A 17,853-nucleotide genomic window follows, 5' to 3' on the forward strand; every position below is an offset into this window, starting at 1 on the left:
AAGGTTAATATTACTATTATTATTATTAAAAAAAATCCTCATCCCACGTTAAAAATCTGAATTTGGCATTATCTTGGTCAGAGTTTAATTTTGGGCATGTAAGTACCTTGTTACAGCCATGAACCAAATTCACCAAAAACCACTTTATTCTCCCTTTTTATGAAGTTTCTCATTTTATTCAAGAATTACATTTAGAATTTTTCTCATCAGGTGTCCAGAAACAAAGTTATTGCAGCTGCTGTTTTAAAGAATCCATGAGCAAACGGCAACATATGTTCACCTGGGAACCGTGATCCAAAGAGTTTTGGAACCACTGAACCAGACGGCAGGAATTACACCTGGCTGTTTCCATCATTCTGAGGCTGGAAAACGTGTTTCTCAGTTTTACTAAAGATTTCAGCTCCACTTCACAGAAGATAACGTTCTTTTATGTAAAACAAAATTTTATTTTAACGTGCCTTGCCTTCCACATGCTCACTTTTAATGCAGAGTTTATGCAGTATGTCTCTCTTCAACATGTGGACATGTCAGATTGTCCCGGTGATATTCTTCCATGTCTGCGTCTCAGTACAGCAAAGATTTATTCGTCCCATTTCTAATAAACTCTGCAACTGTTTTCAGCTTTAACTCATGAAAAAAATCATTATAGTTCAATTTTTTGATTATGAGATCTTAATTTGAGCCTTTATCAAAATGTAAAATAAAAAAAAGTACCAACATTTTTTAGAGATATTTGCCATTTATTATCATGTGTCAAATCTTCTGCTTCCTGGTGTCCATTAAGGGGCAGAAGACACAACTAAGATTGTGCTCCACAGAATTTTGAGCAAAGTTTGTACCATAAAGTGGTGCAAATGTCTCAGAAACATATGTATCATATACATCACGCTGGGTCATTGTGGGTTAAGCAGCTCTTTTTAGGGTGATGAACGGAAGAACATTGGGTTGGATTAGATATTTGTGTGGACGGATGCTGGTACTGAAGTGCATCTCCAGGATGTAAAAAGTTTTTCATATCATAGCTTTATATCAACATTCCCATTGTGTAATCACAGCTTCTTTCAGGTGCCCAAAAGTCACCAGAAACATGCGGCTGTGAGTGTAATATGCAGGTGTTAATGACTTATTAAATGAACTGAATCACTGCAAATTAGAGCAGACAAAGAGAAGGTGTTGGGTCTGACCTGGCAACCTCTGGGTTTTGTCTCACAGCGAGTAGGAGAGGTTCGGTGTTGATGAGGACGGCCCAGCAGGGGAAGCAGGCCAATAGCAGAATGAGAATCCCCCTCTGAAGGATCACACCCACCCGCTTCAAGTTACCGCTCCCATAGGTCTGCATGACAGAGGCAGACACAGGACCAACTAAGCAGGGTCACAAGAGTGATCAAAGAAAACTAACTTGATACAAAAGCTCACTGGGTTGTTTAAAAGTGAACCCCAGGACAACTTGGGAACCCAGCAGCACTGGTTGACTCTGTCTTGGTTAGGTAAATAAAGTAAAAGAACAACCTGTCAGAACAGTACCTGAGATATGAGGGTATCACAGGTTAATGACAAACCAGTGCCAATAGAAATACCGGTGACGTTAACCACCTGTCGGGGGAACAAAGACACACAACGAAGAGTAAATCATACACATCTGTACAGGCAAAACTGGGATCGATTCAAAAGTCTTCTCACCGCAACTGATAGCGAGACTCCTGCAAGCTCAGTTTTCCCCAGGTGGCCGCAGAACACCATGCTGACAAAACTGATCATAAAGGTCATCGTCTGGGAAATGACCTGGAGACAGATAAGCATCACAGAAGTTACCAAGACTGGAATAGATTTCACACATTCATAACAGAGCAGACATTTCTCCAGTCGTTCATTTAAAACACAATATATGTCAAATCTGACTGGAGATAAATGGTGGTCCTGCACGTTGCAGTGCTCTGATAAAGACCCTGGTTTCCGGGTGCAGTTTCCCAGACATAAAGGTTGTTTCCACGCAGAATGGACACTGAGTAATGTGGCATCCCGAGAAGTAAATTCCTTCTGTCAGAGCCTCGTTTTTCATATCTGGGCTGTATGCACGTGCAGCAGATGAATGAAACCCAGATGACCCAGGGGTGGGTCTCTGGTCAGGCTTACCACTGGCCCCGCGAGTTTAAAAAGTTGCACCAGTTCATTGCGGTACTCTGGCGGAATGAAGCCACGTATTCTTTTCAGACAGGAGCCCCAACCTCCAGCAGAGTCCTGCACGCAGGCAGCCGCTTCTCCCGATTTCATGTCCACAGAATAAATGACTTGTGTTTTCCCAGAGCCATCCATAACGGAGCTGTTCCTGTCTGTCTGTCTGTCAGAGGCGAGCTGCTGAAACGTGAGTTGTTGTGGAGTTAGAAAGGAGGCAGGAGCGCAGATTACATACAGTCTACGGGTTGGACACGTGCTGTCAACTGAGGAGTGTCCTGAGAGCCAACCACCTTCTGCAGCTGGCCACTGGGTGGGCCGCATGGTGCGTTCAGGGGCGGAGAAAACAGACAACTGGGGGGGATTTTGGGAAGAACATAAGCAGAAAAATAAATAGCCAACTATATACGACCAAAAAAAAAAAAAAAAAAGAAAAGAAAAAAAAAAGGTATTCATACTCATAAGGTTACTTTTCTATACAAACACAGGGATGTTTCCATGCAGAAGCAACCAGGTTATGTAACTTTGATTATATGAGACTGATTATTAAATGTTGGTCTCTCTGAAATGTTGATACACTTAATAATTGCACATGAATCTGATTAATATTCCCAAATGTTTTTTTTTTTTTTTTTTGCCTACTTGTTATCACTTCTCAGTATAAAGTTATTTTTTTATTATAGGCCTACATTTTGTTTGGTCTCTAACTGGATTGTAATAATAATTAAAAATAATTAATTTGAACATATTTAAATATAATTTCAAGTTTATTTAAACTCATCTAGATTTTTATATGTCTCTGGTATCATAGCACCCTTTTAGGATTTTATAATTGACAGTTTTCCATTGCTTTTATCTGTCTGTAGCACTCACCCAAACATCTACAAGACTGAACCCTGAAACAGTGCTTAGCATCCCATCAGATCTGAACCTGCAGCTCATGATGCCTTCACAGAAGAGGAAATTAGATACGTCTTGATCAGCCATCGTTGCCTTCCCAGTACATCTGGCTACATTGTCCGGAACAGTCCTGTATGTCTGGTGTTTGATCAACCAAAGACGACACATCAGTTAAGAGTTTATTAAATTCGTGAAACTCATAGCTGGCTACAGCAAATTCAGTTCTTAAAAGCTTTGGTATTTATTGTTGTTTTTTTTTTTTTTCAGTGCCAACACGGATCCTTCGTTCTTTTTCCACCTTCCTCCTTTTGTCTGAACTTGAGCCAAACTGGAACTTGGATGAGAACAACCAGTTTATCCAGTCTAAATATCTTGTTGCCATCTTTAAATCCCTTCTGCTGTGTTAAACTGACGACCCTCCAGCTGGGGTCATGCTTGGTCAGGTGTGTGGCCTCACCTCCATCTCAGCCTGCGCGCGCTGATAACTGCAGACTCATTTGCATATTAAAACTTGTATATAATGAGTTTTGGAAACTAATATTACAAGGTGATTCCATTATTTTTTCCACATAATTTTGAAGTTCAATAAACTTTTCATTACTTAAAGTGAAAAAAGTCGAAGTTACTGCAACTTTAAATCATTTTTAAAGTTCGTTTTAAAAAGTCAGATTGTTCAGCTGTAATGTGAAAGTTTGGTGTCAAGTTTTCTTTTACAAAAGACCTAATTTAAGTTTTTTCCAAAATGCTCTTCATAAATTTCATTTCTGCTTTTTTTAAAATTTTTTTTTAAATATCGTTTCATTTTAACTTTAAACAATGTTCCTAATTTTATGGAAATAGGGTTGTAGTTAATCTTTCATGCTTTATTTTCTTCTTTTTTCCAAATGGTAAGACTACATCTAAGAGATGAATAGCATTAGGAAAAATAGGTCATTTGAAAATACTAAATGAACTTCAATCAGATTTATGATGACTGAGGCAAGAGAAATCTTCTTCTATTTAAAGTTCTAAATTCACTTTGGGCTTATTAAGTATTAAAAGCTGTTTTTATCCAGTCACACTTCAAAGCAAGTAAGAAGTGGGGGTAACTTTTAGTTTGACATTAAATTTATTTGCCAACCAAAAGTTGTTGGACATTGTAAACTGTGTGAAGTATAACAGTGAAAATATCTAAATACAATGTTTGCAGAGTTATTCAAATACATGCATAAAAATAGTTTTTATTCAAAGTAGAAAAGGCATACAACAATCTGAATGGATTAAACAACGTATATGGAGACTGTTGCATGTTGCAAAGGAAGGGATTCATATCTGATAATAATAATTTCAGTTTTATCAAACACAAAGCACAGAAAATGCAAAGTAGAGCAAGTTATAATTCACTGCTCAGGAAACAAAGAAAAAAAGGAGATTATTTAAATTTATTTCTGCACTAGGCTGCAACTCTGAACTAAAACCCAGAAGGAACAACATGTCCTCTGATTCTGATCTTTTGTACGTAATAAATCAACTGCATCCATGACTGGCGTAACTTTGGCATCTTGTACACGTGCATTCATGACCTCTGCAGTGCAGGTTGACCATTTACTTACATCGCTATCCTAGTTTGGTCTCCAGTTGATGTCTGGATCTGATTCATGCATTTACACTGAATCTCTTCAGTTTCACAGGAGAATTTACCAGAACAGTTTCTTCATCCTCAGACAGGGACAAGAAGACCCGGTGGTGATCATCTGTTCTATGATCAGTTCAGCCATTTCCGTCTTTGTTAAATTACAAAGGTTAATCTTTAATCTGTGAATAGCTAAACGGACAGAACTAAAGTGCAGACGTTCTTCTGGCATCAGAAAACATCTTTAGGTGATTAACCACCTGATTTATGCGACAAAATGCAGTAAGATTTGTGCTCTGACAATCAAAGGCACCAACATATACAGCTCTGTGTTTTACATTTAATCTGGTATTTAACAGTTCGAGACATTTGAGATGACAAATGAAAACTGGGCATCATTCGCCTGCTTGTCATCTGCTTTGTAGGAAGTCAGAGAAAGTAGCAGAGCAGCAAATCTGAATTTAAAGCTGACATTATCAGGAGGGTTGAGTCATTTTAAGAGCGTGACCAGGAAGTTGCTGATGAAAACTCCAGCTACCAGGATGAGGATCATGACCACAAGTGTCAGACCGCGCCAAACAACCAGCTGTTTAACTGACAAAACATCTCCCACTGTGGTAGTGGTGAACTTTCTTTGGGCTGGGCCGCTGGCATCTGGGTCGGTTTTGCTCTCCTGAGCATCCTTGGACTGAACTGCACGGACCTCGGACTGGTTCTGACTCGACTCTAAAGGTTTGTGGCAAAAATTGAGAAGGACTGGTTAGAATACATGAAAATAGCACAGAATTCTTCTTGAAAATGCTACAAGGGTGTAAATTGGATGCAACCTGCATATTCCAAAGTCTCTTTTTCTTCTGCAGTTTGGACCCCTGCTCTCACAAGAGCCTGTTCAGAAACATAAAGAGGAATTAAAACAATAATAAGTGTGTTTTTACCTCAGATATGACTGTGAGAAAAAGTGCCATCTTTCAGTTGTAAAATCTAACAAACTAACATTAAACCTGTTTATCATTTAATGTCTTATAAAAAAATACTGCTACAGATTAACAACCCAATATATTACATTAAATCATTATTAATTTAACTAACAGACTCATCTTTACAATTCACCTTGTTTTTCTTTAAACACGCATACTTGCGTAACAGCCGTATTTCCTTACATGTAAAACTCAGAATAACAGAAACATTGACCGAGGTGATGCGGCTACCAACCTCCTCTGAAGCCTGTTTCCAATCAAGTTTGCATAAAAATATGATGAAAGAAACTGCTTGTAGCAACACACCAATGGTAAGTCCTGTCCAAAGTCCTATAATAGATGTGGGAGAAGAGCTTTCATGAGCACTGGTAGACACAGGGGAGACATCACATGACTGCCGTGGGACTTGCCTACAATCCCCATGTTTGCAGCAAACATGAGCGATACACCGATTGGGAAGCCAATCACGTAGAATCCTACTATATTTATGACGGCACCAATCAGTTGTTTTCCTGTTCCTCTGACAACACCTGCAGCTACACCCTGAAAGGAGAGTAACACACTCAGATCTGGTATAACTGCACTGTATGTGCATGTCTTTACAGATTTAGTATGACATTACAAAGCTTTATATCTCACCGCAGAGGCGTCACAGACATGCATGAAACCAAATATAATCATGACATCTCCAACTCTCTGAATAATGTCTCTAAAAAGATGCAGAAATAGACCTTTTAGGTTGCAAAACACCCTTAAAATTAAACATTAAAAAGCCACAGGAGGATTAGCCAGCTCTTCAGTGAGGTAAATGCATCATAAATGATTTCCCAGTCAAATGATTGAGTCTAGTTTCTTTTTACTTTCAAATTGTGGCACCTGTTAAACTTAACTAATGTTCAATGAGTTACAGTTTAGTGTCAGTATGACGGGTCAGACGTTATGTAACAAAACCCTGTTATGTAACATGACGTGGTCAGCAGTGAAAGCTTCACAATAAATGTAGGGAAGTGAAAGTTAATGGGACTGCGAGTGAACTTACTGGTCTGAGGTGAAAATGTATCCAATAACATTTCTGCTGCTGATGATACAAACTCCAACAAAGCAGGCAACTGTGACTGCGTTGCACAAACAGACACAAAACAGCATGTTGTCAGAAGCGCCGAACAAAGAAAAGCAGAGAGAAAAGAGTCAGTGTTTGTATTTCTTTATATCGCGTGTGTGTGTGAGAGAGTGTGTGTTAAAGTAACAATAAGTCGAATGTCAAATAAAAAACACTGAAACGCTGTAAGTTAAAGGAACATGCGCTGGTGTTTAAGGCATTGTTCTGGCCGCCGAACCTGCCAAGTTCCAACAAAACTATGTAGGGCGTGCTGGAACCACTCAGATCTACTGCGGGTTCACACCACAACCCACAAGACCAAAAGCCTCCAATACCGACAACACCGTGTGCCCATGCAGGGTTGGAGCTGTTTGGTTGGTGTAAGGTTTCGGTGTCGCGGCTCCCTGCTATGTACAAAATGCACATTTTCATGATCGCAATGTTCTTGTGGTTTGGTGCAGTGTTACTGTAAAACACTGGGGCTTACTTGCACAGATGATGGGTATTTTACAAGAAAGCTTGGCCCGCTTGATGTTTCCTGCACCAAGAGCATTCCCTACCCGGACACTGGCAGCAACAGAGAATCCCAGTGGGCACTGGGAGTGAAAGAACACATAATGAAATCAGGTGAAGCATTTTTTGTCGTGCAAATTGAAGCAACATTTTTTGGGACATGTGTTTTTTTATGATTTCTTGCTGCAAAGATGACAGAGAAATACAAAATGTGTAGAGTCTGACATGTTGCTTTTGGTCTTTTCTCAAGAAGTTAATAAATATTCCCAAATCATTGTTTAGTGTAAAGACCTATAAACACAACGTCAACAGCAGGATAGGTATATGGTGTTACCATGTAAGCCACAATGCACAGCTGGTACGAGATGGACTGAGCACCCAGCTCCACCTCACTGATCACACCTGCCAGGAATCCTCCAGCTTCAAATATCCACCATGAAAGGCAAATCATGAGCATACTGGGAACGGCCAGCTTGATGAAGAGACCCCACTCCTGCAGACAGTCAAGTGACCAGCCTGTTGTTCGAAGGTCAAAGTTCAAAGACAAGGACACACAGGAATAAGCAAGGTGTGGAAACTAAACTGAGTGAAATGATTAAAATCTGGTACAGCAGAAGAGTCCAGAATGGATCCAAAAAATGTAAAGTGGGAAGTGAACTGACCTCCCCACGTGGCTTTGTGCAGACCCCTCCAATAGATGTAAGCATACAGGAACAAAGCCAGGAGGTACTGAGAGATGGCATTGGCTGCTGCAGATCCACTTCAACCACACCGTGAAAAGCAGGATTAAAGCAAATAAACAAGCAGAAAAAATTATATTAATTTGTTTTACTGCAATTATACCCAAAACTGCATCTGTATCTATTTTAATCAAGATTTCAGTCCAAGAACACTATAATTGCATCAGTGTTTGTAAATAAAATAATGAAGTGAATAAGAATATCATTGGCATTAATTTGATCATATTATTGGGTCCCATTTCCCCCAACAGCTTGCTTTTTACCCCATTTTGTTTCATTTTGTTGGCCTCCACAAATGAAAATAGAAAGGTCTACTGATTGGAAATGAAAGTATTTTCTGGTATAATCCCTGGCAGCATTTACACTCATTCAGAGGGGTGTAGTTCTAACAAAATGAAGATGTTTCAGGTTGACTTTCTTTTATTTCATAGCGTGCAGCAATAATGAGCGGCTGAAGAAATATATCTGTGAAACGAGCAGGCGACACCTTGGCTGATGAATACCACCTCGGAACTGCAATATGTCCAGTTAAAGGTGGAATATGTAAGATTTTCAATATTTTCAAAATAAATTAACTAACAAAATAACTACAATCATAACTAGATAGTTTTTTGAACATGTAGGTTCCAGTCTGTTCATATTTGATGCGTTATTAAATTACAAGTTTAATTAATGACAAATGACAAAAAGCACTTTTTTTTTTACTGGTAGGCAAACATTTAAGAAGGGTCTTTGTCATTAATTAAACTTTTAATTTAATAACACATCAAATATGGACAGACTGGAACCTACATGTTTAAAAAAAAACTATCTAATTATGATTGTAGTTATTTTTTAGTTAATTTTTTTTAAATATTGAAAATCTTACATACTCCACCTTTAAAGTCAGAAAATCCAAGAGTCCAACAGAGAGACAACAAAGTTAATGTAGGCATCCAGCCGCTTCAGCTACTGCAGCTTCACACCGTATCAAATCTCAGACTGCACGATGCACCTTATCTAATTATAGTTGCTTTATAAGTCACATGTTTGATCACGACGTAATGTCAAAACAACTTACTGGATATCATACTGGATATGATTTTATAATATAATTTTGATTATATTCAGGACCAGCGATGAGTGTGAGGCAAAATCACATGCCGATTTCAGAAAATCACTTCATATTTAATCACAAAAACCATAAAAATATTCAAAACATTTAAATAGAATTTATTTCTTGAGCTTAATGAGGCATTTAAATGAGGATCCTTCTGTTTATATAACTAACATAGAAAGTGCCTCATTCTGTGTATTCAGCATAAAGATTCACATCAAAACAAGAGAATTTCTAATTTTAGAAATTTAATTATTTAAAATAATTAAAGCATGACTTAGAAGCTATTGGCTCATTGATCACAGAATATAATAATACTGCCATCTAAAAAGATGTATGTCCTCGTACACATCAAGTACTAAACAATCAGTTTATTGTATGATTTAAAGGCTTCTGGCATATTTCAGGTAAATGTCTTTTTCTGCAGCTCAAAGCTGACTGTTTGCACTTCTGACCACTCTGAACATAAGTTTTTCTGTCCTAGCTCTGCTGCCAGAAGCCTGGTTTATAATGGCCGAGTTTTCCTGAAGAGGGAAAATGAGTTTTAACTGGATTATTCATCATCTGATTCGTCTTTCATTGTGTTGGCAGCGCTACACATCCTATCAACGGACTGGAATGACCTTCACCTCCTCACTCACACGCGCATTAACTACCCAAAACCTTTGCTTACCCTCTGTTCGCTCTCTGATTTGCCACTTCATTTCCTGGTAAAACTGAGGAACCACAGCGAAAAGCTGAGGAATAATCATGATTCAGCACCGCGGTGCCACAAAATAAACTCCTCCTGGTGTTTGCTGTGACAGAAGGACGGCGTGCGCTTGATTATACAAATCTGTAACACTTTAATGTAGACGGGTAACAACAGAAAAAACCTGGACTGTTGCAGGTGGATTTTTTTGTGGAAGTGAAGAACTTCTTTACAGAGTTTATATCATGACTGTGCTCATTAACAACAAAACATAGATTAAACAGGAAAGTGAAAAAAAAAAAAGTTCAGCATGGCTGAAAGGATAAAAGGTCATAAAATTTCGATATGATTTCCCGTCTGCCCTTATTTTATCTAAAGTATTCCTGTCCAGAATAAATCCATGAACTCTGGTTTCATGGTGATGCAGCAAGCTTTTGTTTTAAACTTCTGGGGGTCTCCCTGTGTGTTGTTTGCATGTTATTGGAAAACACTGATTCTCTCCAGGAAAAGTCTTCCTCCCACAGTCCACAGTGAGGACTTTGTGTGATTACGGTCCTTTACGTTGGCCCTGTGATAGACTGGCAATCTGTCTAGGGTGTAATCTGATCATACCAGGCATTAAATAACAGTTATCAGCAACATAGATCCTCACATTGGGACTGATGACCCGAATGCTCTTCTTATGCTCATATATGTGGAAGCAGGATAAAATAATTCCAAAACAAATGTATAAAAATGTTATGTTTTATCTTTTTGACCTGGTCTCTTTGACCAATGTGGTTATTTTATCATTTTATATTATTATTACTAACAAAACATGACTCCATTCTTGGCAGCTTTATGTCAGAAAGTTGTTTTGTTCAACAGAGAACGGAATGGTTTTCCAGATTAAACAGGATTCGCAGAAAACCATGATTAAGACAACACTTGCTGTGAGGGTCCTCCCCATGCTCATATCAGTCAGGTTTGGGTTGCATTTTAGCTGTGCGATCAAGAGACTGGTAGGAATCTGGTGTTCAGTATTTGCCTTTCCTCATCCCAGACTGATCTTGTGAGAAAGCTGAGAGGAAACTTTCATATTTATACCAATAAAAAGTCAGAAATTCACCAGAGTGGGATTTATCACTGATTTCCTCAAAGAGGTTCCGTGAAAATGCAATAACTTGTCTCACATTTCAATCAGGAATCAAGTCATGGACAAGCGGACAAAGACAATAAAAAGTAAAAAAAAAAAAGATTTTTCTATGTGGAAAAACCAACAGCAAACACTGACTTTCTCTATAAATGAATCATTAATCTTTTGGATAATAGAGAAACTCACGCCACACCCAGCTCCAGAGGATAAAGGAAGATATAGTTGATGACTGCATTGAGGACATTTCCAGCTGTTCCAGTTATAACCTGAGGCCACATAATTCCCTGGAATCAACAGCGCAGATTATCTTAGTGTTGATATCACATCTTATGGTGTTCATTAAAAATCCATCCATGTTAAAGGTTTGCACCTGATTTTGCAGGTACTTGCCCTGAAGCTGGTACATAAAAGCAGCCTGGAAATAAAAACAAAGAGCAAAGGAGACATCTTAATGCAGCACTTCTCAACCTTTGTGCAACACAGTACCCCTTGTAAAATACTTTTTCAGCCAAGTACCGCTACCACTGCAAAGTACATTTGGTTAAGAAAAAACATGAAATGCTGCACTTTGTCATTTGTGTTTGGTTTATTAAACTTTAACCGTGTTTTGCGCATCTCTACTTTTACCAGGACGTCATCGTTTGCGTTGTCAAGGCGACAGTGACTGAAAAAAATACGATTTGGCTTGTGACGGGTGGGGTTCTGAATTTGGGATTTTGGCAGGAATAAAATGGTGTAAGTATAAATGTAAATTCAGTTTATGAATGTACACTTACATTGATTGAAATATATTAAACATTTACAGAATATTAATTTATTTTATTTAAGGATGTTTTAAAGAAAACATAAAAAGATATACATTTTCAAATAATTTCATTTACCCCCAAGAATGTCCTGAAGTACCCCCAGGGTTTCGCGTACCCCCATGTCAGAAACAGTGTCTTAATGAATATGCTAATTTCCATAATCCTTTCCAGCTTAAAAGGTTAGTTTACAAACAGAGTGTACAGTGAGGATAAAATGGGAGTTGTTCTATAAGAATTTGTAGGCTCTTTACCAGATCTCATGATTAAATACCTCACTGCTCACATCAACATTTTAAGAGTAAGTAGGAAAGCAGGAGCTTCTCTATAAAAGCAAACAGTTTGTCAATTTGCAGCTCTGTGTGTTTGAGTTTATGTTAATGCAATGCCAAAGGGGAAAGACATTAGCACATATCTAAGAATCATATCAGTCTGGGAGGGTTAGAAGGTAATTTCCAAACTTTTCAGTCCATCATTCTACAGGGAGAAACACAAGTGGAAAAAAATTCAACTACATCTGAGAATCTACATGCCTCAGTTTGTATGTAAAATGTTAAAAGTCATGACAGTACAGCCAGAAAAAGACAAGTATGGCCTGTTTGAAAAGACTGCAGCAGAAAGGCTCCTATCTGGAAAGAACATGTCAACGAAGCTGAGGTTAGCAAAGCTGCATCAGAAGAAACCACAAGACTTCTGAAAGACTTAGTAGAGAGATTAAGCAATAATGACAGAGGCACATTTGGTGGAAGCCAAACATCTCAGCAAAAACACCTTACATCAACTGTCAAGCACGGTAGTGGAAGGCTGATGATTTGGGCTTGCTTCTGTTGTCAAAGGACCAGCGTCAAATGCAAAGCCATTGTCTGGCAGCCAAAGCTTTATTTACAAACACAGTAGCAGATTTACAACAGTAGGATTGAAAAAGAAGAGAATTGAGTTCTCTGATGATCCAAAGTCCAGATCTCAACCCGACTGAAAAGCTGTGTAAAGACCTTTAAGAGAGCTGTGCATGCAAACCTCAATGAACAGAAGCTACGGTGTAATGGACCAACATACCTTCACAATGATGCGAGACACTGATAATGTTGTTTAAACATCATTTCTTCAAGTTATAGTTGGTAAAGTTAGTTGTACAAACTACTGCATTACTAGAATATTCACACACTGCTTCTGCACCTTGACTTTGATTTTGTTTTTTCATGTGCTGTTGTTCATTGCTCATTCATTGTTCATGCAGTCTTTGTCTCATTCTAAGACCTGGTGATGTCCTGATATGTAAAACCTTTGAACTGAAGGAGAGTGTTATTGTTTTTTAAACGGCTGTATTTTGATAGAACTGCAGGGCTACATGGGAGCCCTCATCATTTACTGATCAGGTGTCTAAAACACAGTGGGAAAAAAACAGACTGCATAAAACTTACCGGGAGAGCAGGCATGAAGATCTTCACGTACAGCTGAGAAAGACTTGACAGCAGCAAGAGAAATAGGAAATGTACACAGGAAGGATGAACACATTTGTAAAACCAACACATATGTAATACTGCATTTTCTAGAGACCTGGCAACCTCTGGGCTCTGCTTGACAGCGAGTAGAAGTGGTTCGGTGTTAATGAGGACAGCCCAGCAGGGGAAACACGCCAAGAACAGAATCAGAACCCCTCTTTGGAGAATCACACCTACACGTTTCAAGTTACCGCTCCCATAGGTCTGCACGACACACGGAAAACAGAGAAACAAGGAATAAAAACTTGATTCAAAGCACTTACTGTCGCGCTGTTTGTAGAATAAACTTAGCTAAAGACTCTACCTGAGATATGAGGGTATCACAAGTTGTTGACAAACCAGTGCCAATGGAAATACCAGTGACGTTAACTACCTACCAAAAAGAAAGCAACATCCTCAAATCATAGTCTGAGTCAATGAAAACAAAGAGAAAGTTACTGAAAGGCCTGTCTTCCCACCGCAGCTGCCAGCGACACTCCGACTAGCTCTGTTTTCCCAAGATGTCCGCAGAACACCATGCTGATGATGCTGATCATGAAGACCATCAGCTGGGACAACACCTAAAACAAATCAAACACAACACCTACTTAGGCCTGTCACAATAGGCAATAAGTCAATTAATCGCACAATAAGAAAAAATGCAGTAGTTTAATTTGTCTTTGTTTTATGCTGCATTTGTTTTAAGACAATATTATCAAACATGACAATACAACAAACTTCCATCTGTACTTAAGACGTAAACAAATGGGCTAGCTCCATCTTCTCGACCGTCTACCATCACTGCGGTGCTTAACCGACAGATTAAACACCAACAGGACAGTGCAACATGGTGTGCACTCAGACAGCATGGTTGGTAAAGTGACTCTGCCCTTTAATATTCTTAAAAAGACAACATTTTGAGAAGTGTTGCAAACATTTCACAGTCAGTATGAATTGTCTGGATGAACATACGTGTTACAAACGGCAATTTCACAACTTTACAATGACATGAAAAATGGCATTTTACCATTCCACCTCTGGTCAAGTCCAAACATGTCTCCTTACATGATCTTGACCATAGACTATGTAACTGTGTTACATCGTGTTTGGAGACCATATGTTCCAAATAAACACATTGCCATAATCCCAGGAGAAATCCAGATCTGTTTCAGCAGACTGGGGACTGGATCAGCATAAACTAGTCTGCACATCCAGCTTCTTTAGACATTAAAGCATGTTAATCTTGGAAAGGGTTTCCTTGCATTATTATAACATTATTGTGATTTTAGTTGAAAATGGTCTCAAAATGACAATAATCACTTAGCGCAATATTATCGTCTATCGCAATAATTTCTGAGACAATTGATCGTGTGGCAAAATTTACTGTGACAGGCCTACACCTAAGCATTAATATCAAAATACCAATCTTGGCTTTAATCTCTTCTTCACCACCAGATGGTGATAAAGTATACTGATGGGTGACTGGCAACCCAGTGGTAATGGAAAGTTAAACATTATGAAAAAGCTTAAATGTAGTGTATGTGAAAAACTGGGCAAGGCTTGAAAGGGTACAACAGGAAGGCATAACATCAGCTCCAGCGTTAGGTTGTATTTTTGGCTTTAACCTACTCACCAGTGTGGTTGTCTGACACAAGACACCAACAAACGACAACGAGCCAAATAAATCCATTACAATGTTTTTTAATCTATCAAAGTCTTGGTTTTTTATTAAAATGCTCTGATTTCTTTTTATTCAGCCAAGAAATCTGGATAAGAATAGTTTCTTTTTAAAAAGTACAAAGATAAAACTATGTGTCAATAAAAAAAAATCCTATTCCAATAAGCTTGATGCCAACATCTGGTACAAAAAGTTTTATTCTTAATCTCAGCCTGAACACTCTTACACCAATTTCCTTGTGATTTCTTGAAGATGTCTTCAGAAAATACATCTCCCGGCTTCTTGAAGGACATGTCAAAGCTTTTTTTTTTTTGGGATGTGGGCCTTTTGTTGTGTTTTCTGTCCAGAAGATCCACACTTTGTGAGTAATGTTGAGATCTGGTTTCAGGGGACGATTGCTCACTTGATCTGATATGTCGTTACCACGTTACCACATATTTTCAATCCAATTATCGTGTCAGGTGGCATACCGTGGTCTTTTCCTGCTGGTTTCCATCCTCTTGAGCGATTCTTGACAGTCAACCTTCCACTGAGACAATTTCTGATGAGCCTTCAGGCAACAGTAGATGGATGAACTTTAGGTTCAGATGCATCTGTCAGGTCCTGGATTTTTTTCCCCATCTTTCATCAGGACATCTTTCAGATCCTGTTCATTTACTCCAGATAGTTTTTTAAGCCTGAAATGTTTTTTTGTCCACTAGCCCAGTTTAATAAACTGGACACGCTGCACATCATGGCAGGTTTTTCACTAATGACGCTTTGGGAATCTTTGATGCAAAAGATACTCCTGTATGTCTTAAAAACTGTTATCTTGGGTATTTTTAAGTTGATAAAACTAAATCAAAGAGAAAAAATGGTGTCTTTGTTGATAAAGTACTTTTTTTTTTTATTTTTTTTTTTTTAACATAACTTAGTTTGAAGTGTCTTAGCAATTACATAAAATGACATCTGAAAGGTGTCAGGTTGATTGGTCAATTGCCTGAAAACTACTTTTAAAGATTACAACAAAGTCTGTCCCCTCAGAGACAAAATATTAAGAAACACAAGAAGGCTTAAGATTTTCACACATGACTGTAAATCATCTTAAAAAAACTAAACAACTGGATTTTCTTTTATTGGCAGATATGTTTTAGTTAAATCAAAAACAAAAACATTTCTATGGCTATGAACTAAAACTGAACTTAAAATTGGAGAAAAAAATAGCAAATGTCCAAAGGAAAAGTGGAATAACCTCTGAAATGCCAGAACTTGCTCAAGACCTCTTTACAAGCTTCGAACAAAGTTTCACTTCTTGAAAACAAAATATGAAGATATAATTGCTGGATCTCGGACAGATGTCTTAAATCATCCCTACATGGACTGTACTGGCAGAAGAAAAATGTATTTTTTCACAAAAACTGAAAATTTTCTTTTGCAAAGGACCTTACCCGTGATTATGACAATGAAAAAGTTGATAAATCTTGGTCTAATGACCAGTCCATGTAATGTCTGGTTCACAGCAAAAGCATGATATTAAATAAACAAATTCAGGAACCTTACATTCAATTCAATTAATTTCAGCTTTATTTGTAGCTCAGGGCACTTTACAGACTAAATTAATTAATATTTCTAAGATAAAGCGCACGCCTTTTGCAACCCTTCCTGTAACTCCTTGTATCCATGGCAACATGGTCCTTCCTCTTTTCCTAACCAACACCTAACAGGCTGTCCTAAATGGTCACTGACCAGTTTAGAAAAGGGACGTTTCATTCTCACCACAGGTCCTGCCAGCTTGAGGAGTTGCACCAGCTCATTCCGGTATTCCAGCGGTATTAAACACCGGGTGCACGAGACTTCACCGGGGTCCCGAGCCCAGGACGCTTCTGTCAGGTCTGCGTTAACATCACATTTAGGGTCTGCCGCTGGACTCTCCATAAGTGTTGCGCTTTAAAAAGATGCGAATATGAAAAACGTCACCTCCATTAGGTACCTCTATAAATAAATGTTCCCCTTTTTATCCCTGCCGGGAGCGCGCGGGTCGAAATGTCCTCGCGCTGCAGCTGAGGTGGGATGTGGTGACAGGAAAGAGCCGCAACAACCATAAAGCACGGCGTGTTAATGACCCCTTGACTTCATACGGAGAGTGTAGACTAACATTAGACCTAAAAGTATCCGGTTTCCCATGCACGCGCGCCTCTGCACAGCTTCCGCTCCCTTACCGGGGAAGACGTCACGCTGACGGAAAGATCACGAGATCAGGGACAGTATCTGATCCAAACTAAAACTTCAACACGCAGCTCCAGTTTTTCCTGTGGAAACAGTAAAAATGTTCATGTTTTGATTTAATGCACTTATATTTGAAATGTGAAATCAGCGATAATTTTCTGTATGAGAGAATTATGACCAGACGTTGCAGCCCCCCCCCCCCCCCCAAACAAAAAAACAAAAAACATATGACATCCAAAGGAAAACCTTTCATAGGCTGTGACCTGCAGCAACGTGATCCTGCTTATCTGCTTTCAAGTTAATCTCTTAATAATCGCTGACATATATCTCATAGTATTATGGAAGAAATCATTTAATGGGTTTATTAAGAGTTGAAAGTGCAGGGAAGGTTCAGTCTCAGCAACATTATGTAGTTAGATCTGCCTAACAGATCAACAACTCTGATTGGACCCTATTGTTGTTGACATTACTTTTTGTTGTTTATTTTTTTGTTTCTGTCTTGAATCACTTGCTTTAATGCTCAGTATGTGGGTGCCCAAGTAGTCATCATTATACTCTTGATTTATTTATGCATTTACCATAAAATACTGCATAAAAAAAGAGCACCTCTTTGTTGTTGCTGTCTCGGTCTGTTGTTGTTTAGTCTAATGTTGGACGGGTTTTACTGGAATTAATTTCATTTTGCCAGGACGCTGGCTCAATGACAAATAAAACTGATTCTGGTTCTTCTAATCCAGGGGTCGCCAACCCT

At 38.6% G+C, this 17,853-nt stretch overlaps 2 protein-coding genes across 3 annotated transcripts in view; both read right to left on the reverse strand.

The window, feature by feature from the left end:
• LOC306774377 (multidrug and toxin extrusion protein 1-like) overlaps positions 1 to 2,292 on the reverse strand; it is a 15,860-nt gene extending 13,568 nt beyond the window's left edge. The window contains exons 1-4 of the mRNA XM_079264399.1: positions 2,134 to 2,292; positions 1,681 to 1,782; positions 1,525 to 1,593; positions 1,185 to 1,333 (exon numbers count right to left, since the gene is read on the reverse strand). Coding sequence (XP_079120525.1) covers positions 1,185 to 1,333; positions 1,525 to 1,593; positions 1,681 to 1,782; positions 2,134 to 2,271 — 458 coding nt within the window. The 5' untranslated portion in view covers positions 2,272 to 2,292. The remainder of the gene's footprint in view (positions 1 to 1,184; positions 1,334 to 1,524; positions 1,594 to 1,680; positions 1,783 to 2,133) is intronic.
• A 1,935-nt stretch (positions 2,293 to 4,227) lies between these two features.
• LOC306774435 (multidrug and toxin extrusion protein 1-like) lies at positions 4,228 to 16,961 on the reverse strand. 2 transcript variants are annotated; one of them, XM_079264466.1, is made up of 16 exons: positions 16,653 to 16,961; positions 13,699 to 13,800; positions 13,545 to 13,613; positions 13,296 to 13,444; positions 13,160 to 13,202; positions 11,306 to 11,350; positions 11,122 to 11,219; positions 7,936 to 8,033; positions 7,608 to 7,789; positions 7,248 to 7,356; positions 6,701 to 6,776; positions 6,301 to 6,370; positions 6,072 to 6,204; positions 5,897 to 5,991; positions 5,512 to 5,569; positions 4,228 to 5,410 (listed from the first exon to the last, which is right to left on the reverse strand). In XM_079264466.1, exons 1-16 carry the CDS (start codon positions 16,809 to 16,811, stop codon positions 5,175 to 5,177), a joined length of 1,722 nt encoding a protein of 573 aa, XP_079120592.1. In that variant the 5' UTR covers positions 16,812 to 16,961; the 3' UTR covers positions 4,228 to 5,174. The 2 variants fall into 2 exon arrangements, with proteins under 2 accessions (XP_079120592.1, XP_079120591.1); XM_079264465.1 differs by having other exon boundaries at positions 13,160 to 13,444.
• Positions 16,962 to 17,853: the final 892 nt, after the last annotated feature.

The sequence above is a fragment of the Telmatherina bonti genome, assembly GCF_933228915.1.
Source record: "Telmatherina bonti genome assembly, chromosome: 3".
Lineage (NCBI taxonomy): Eukaryota > Metazoa > Chordata > Actinopteri > Atheriniformes > Telmatherinidae > Telmatherina > Telmatherina bonti.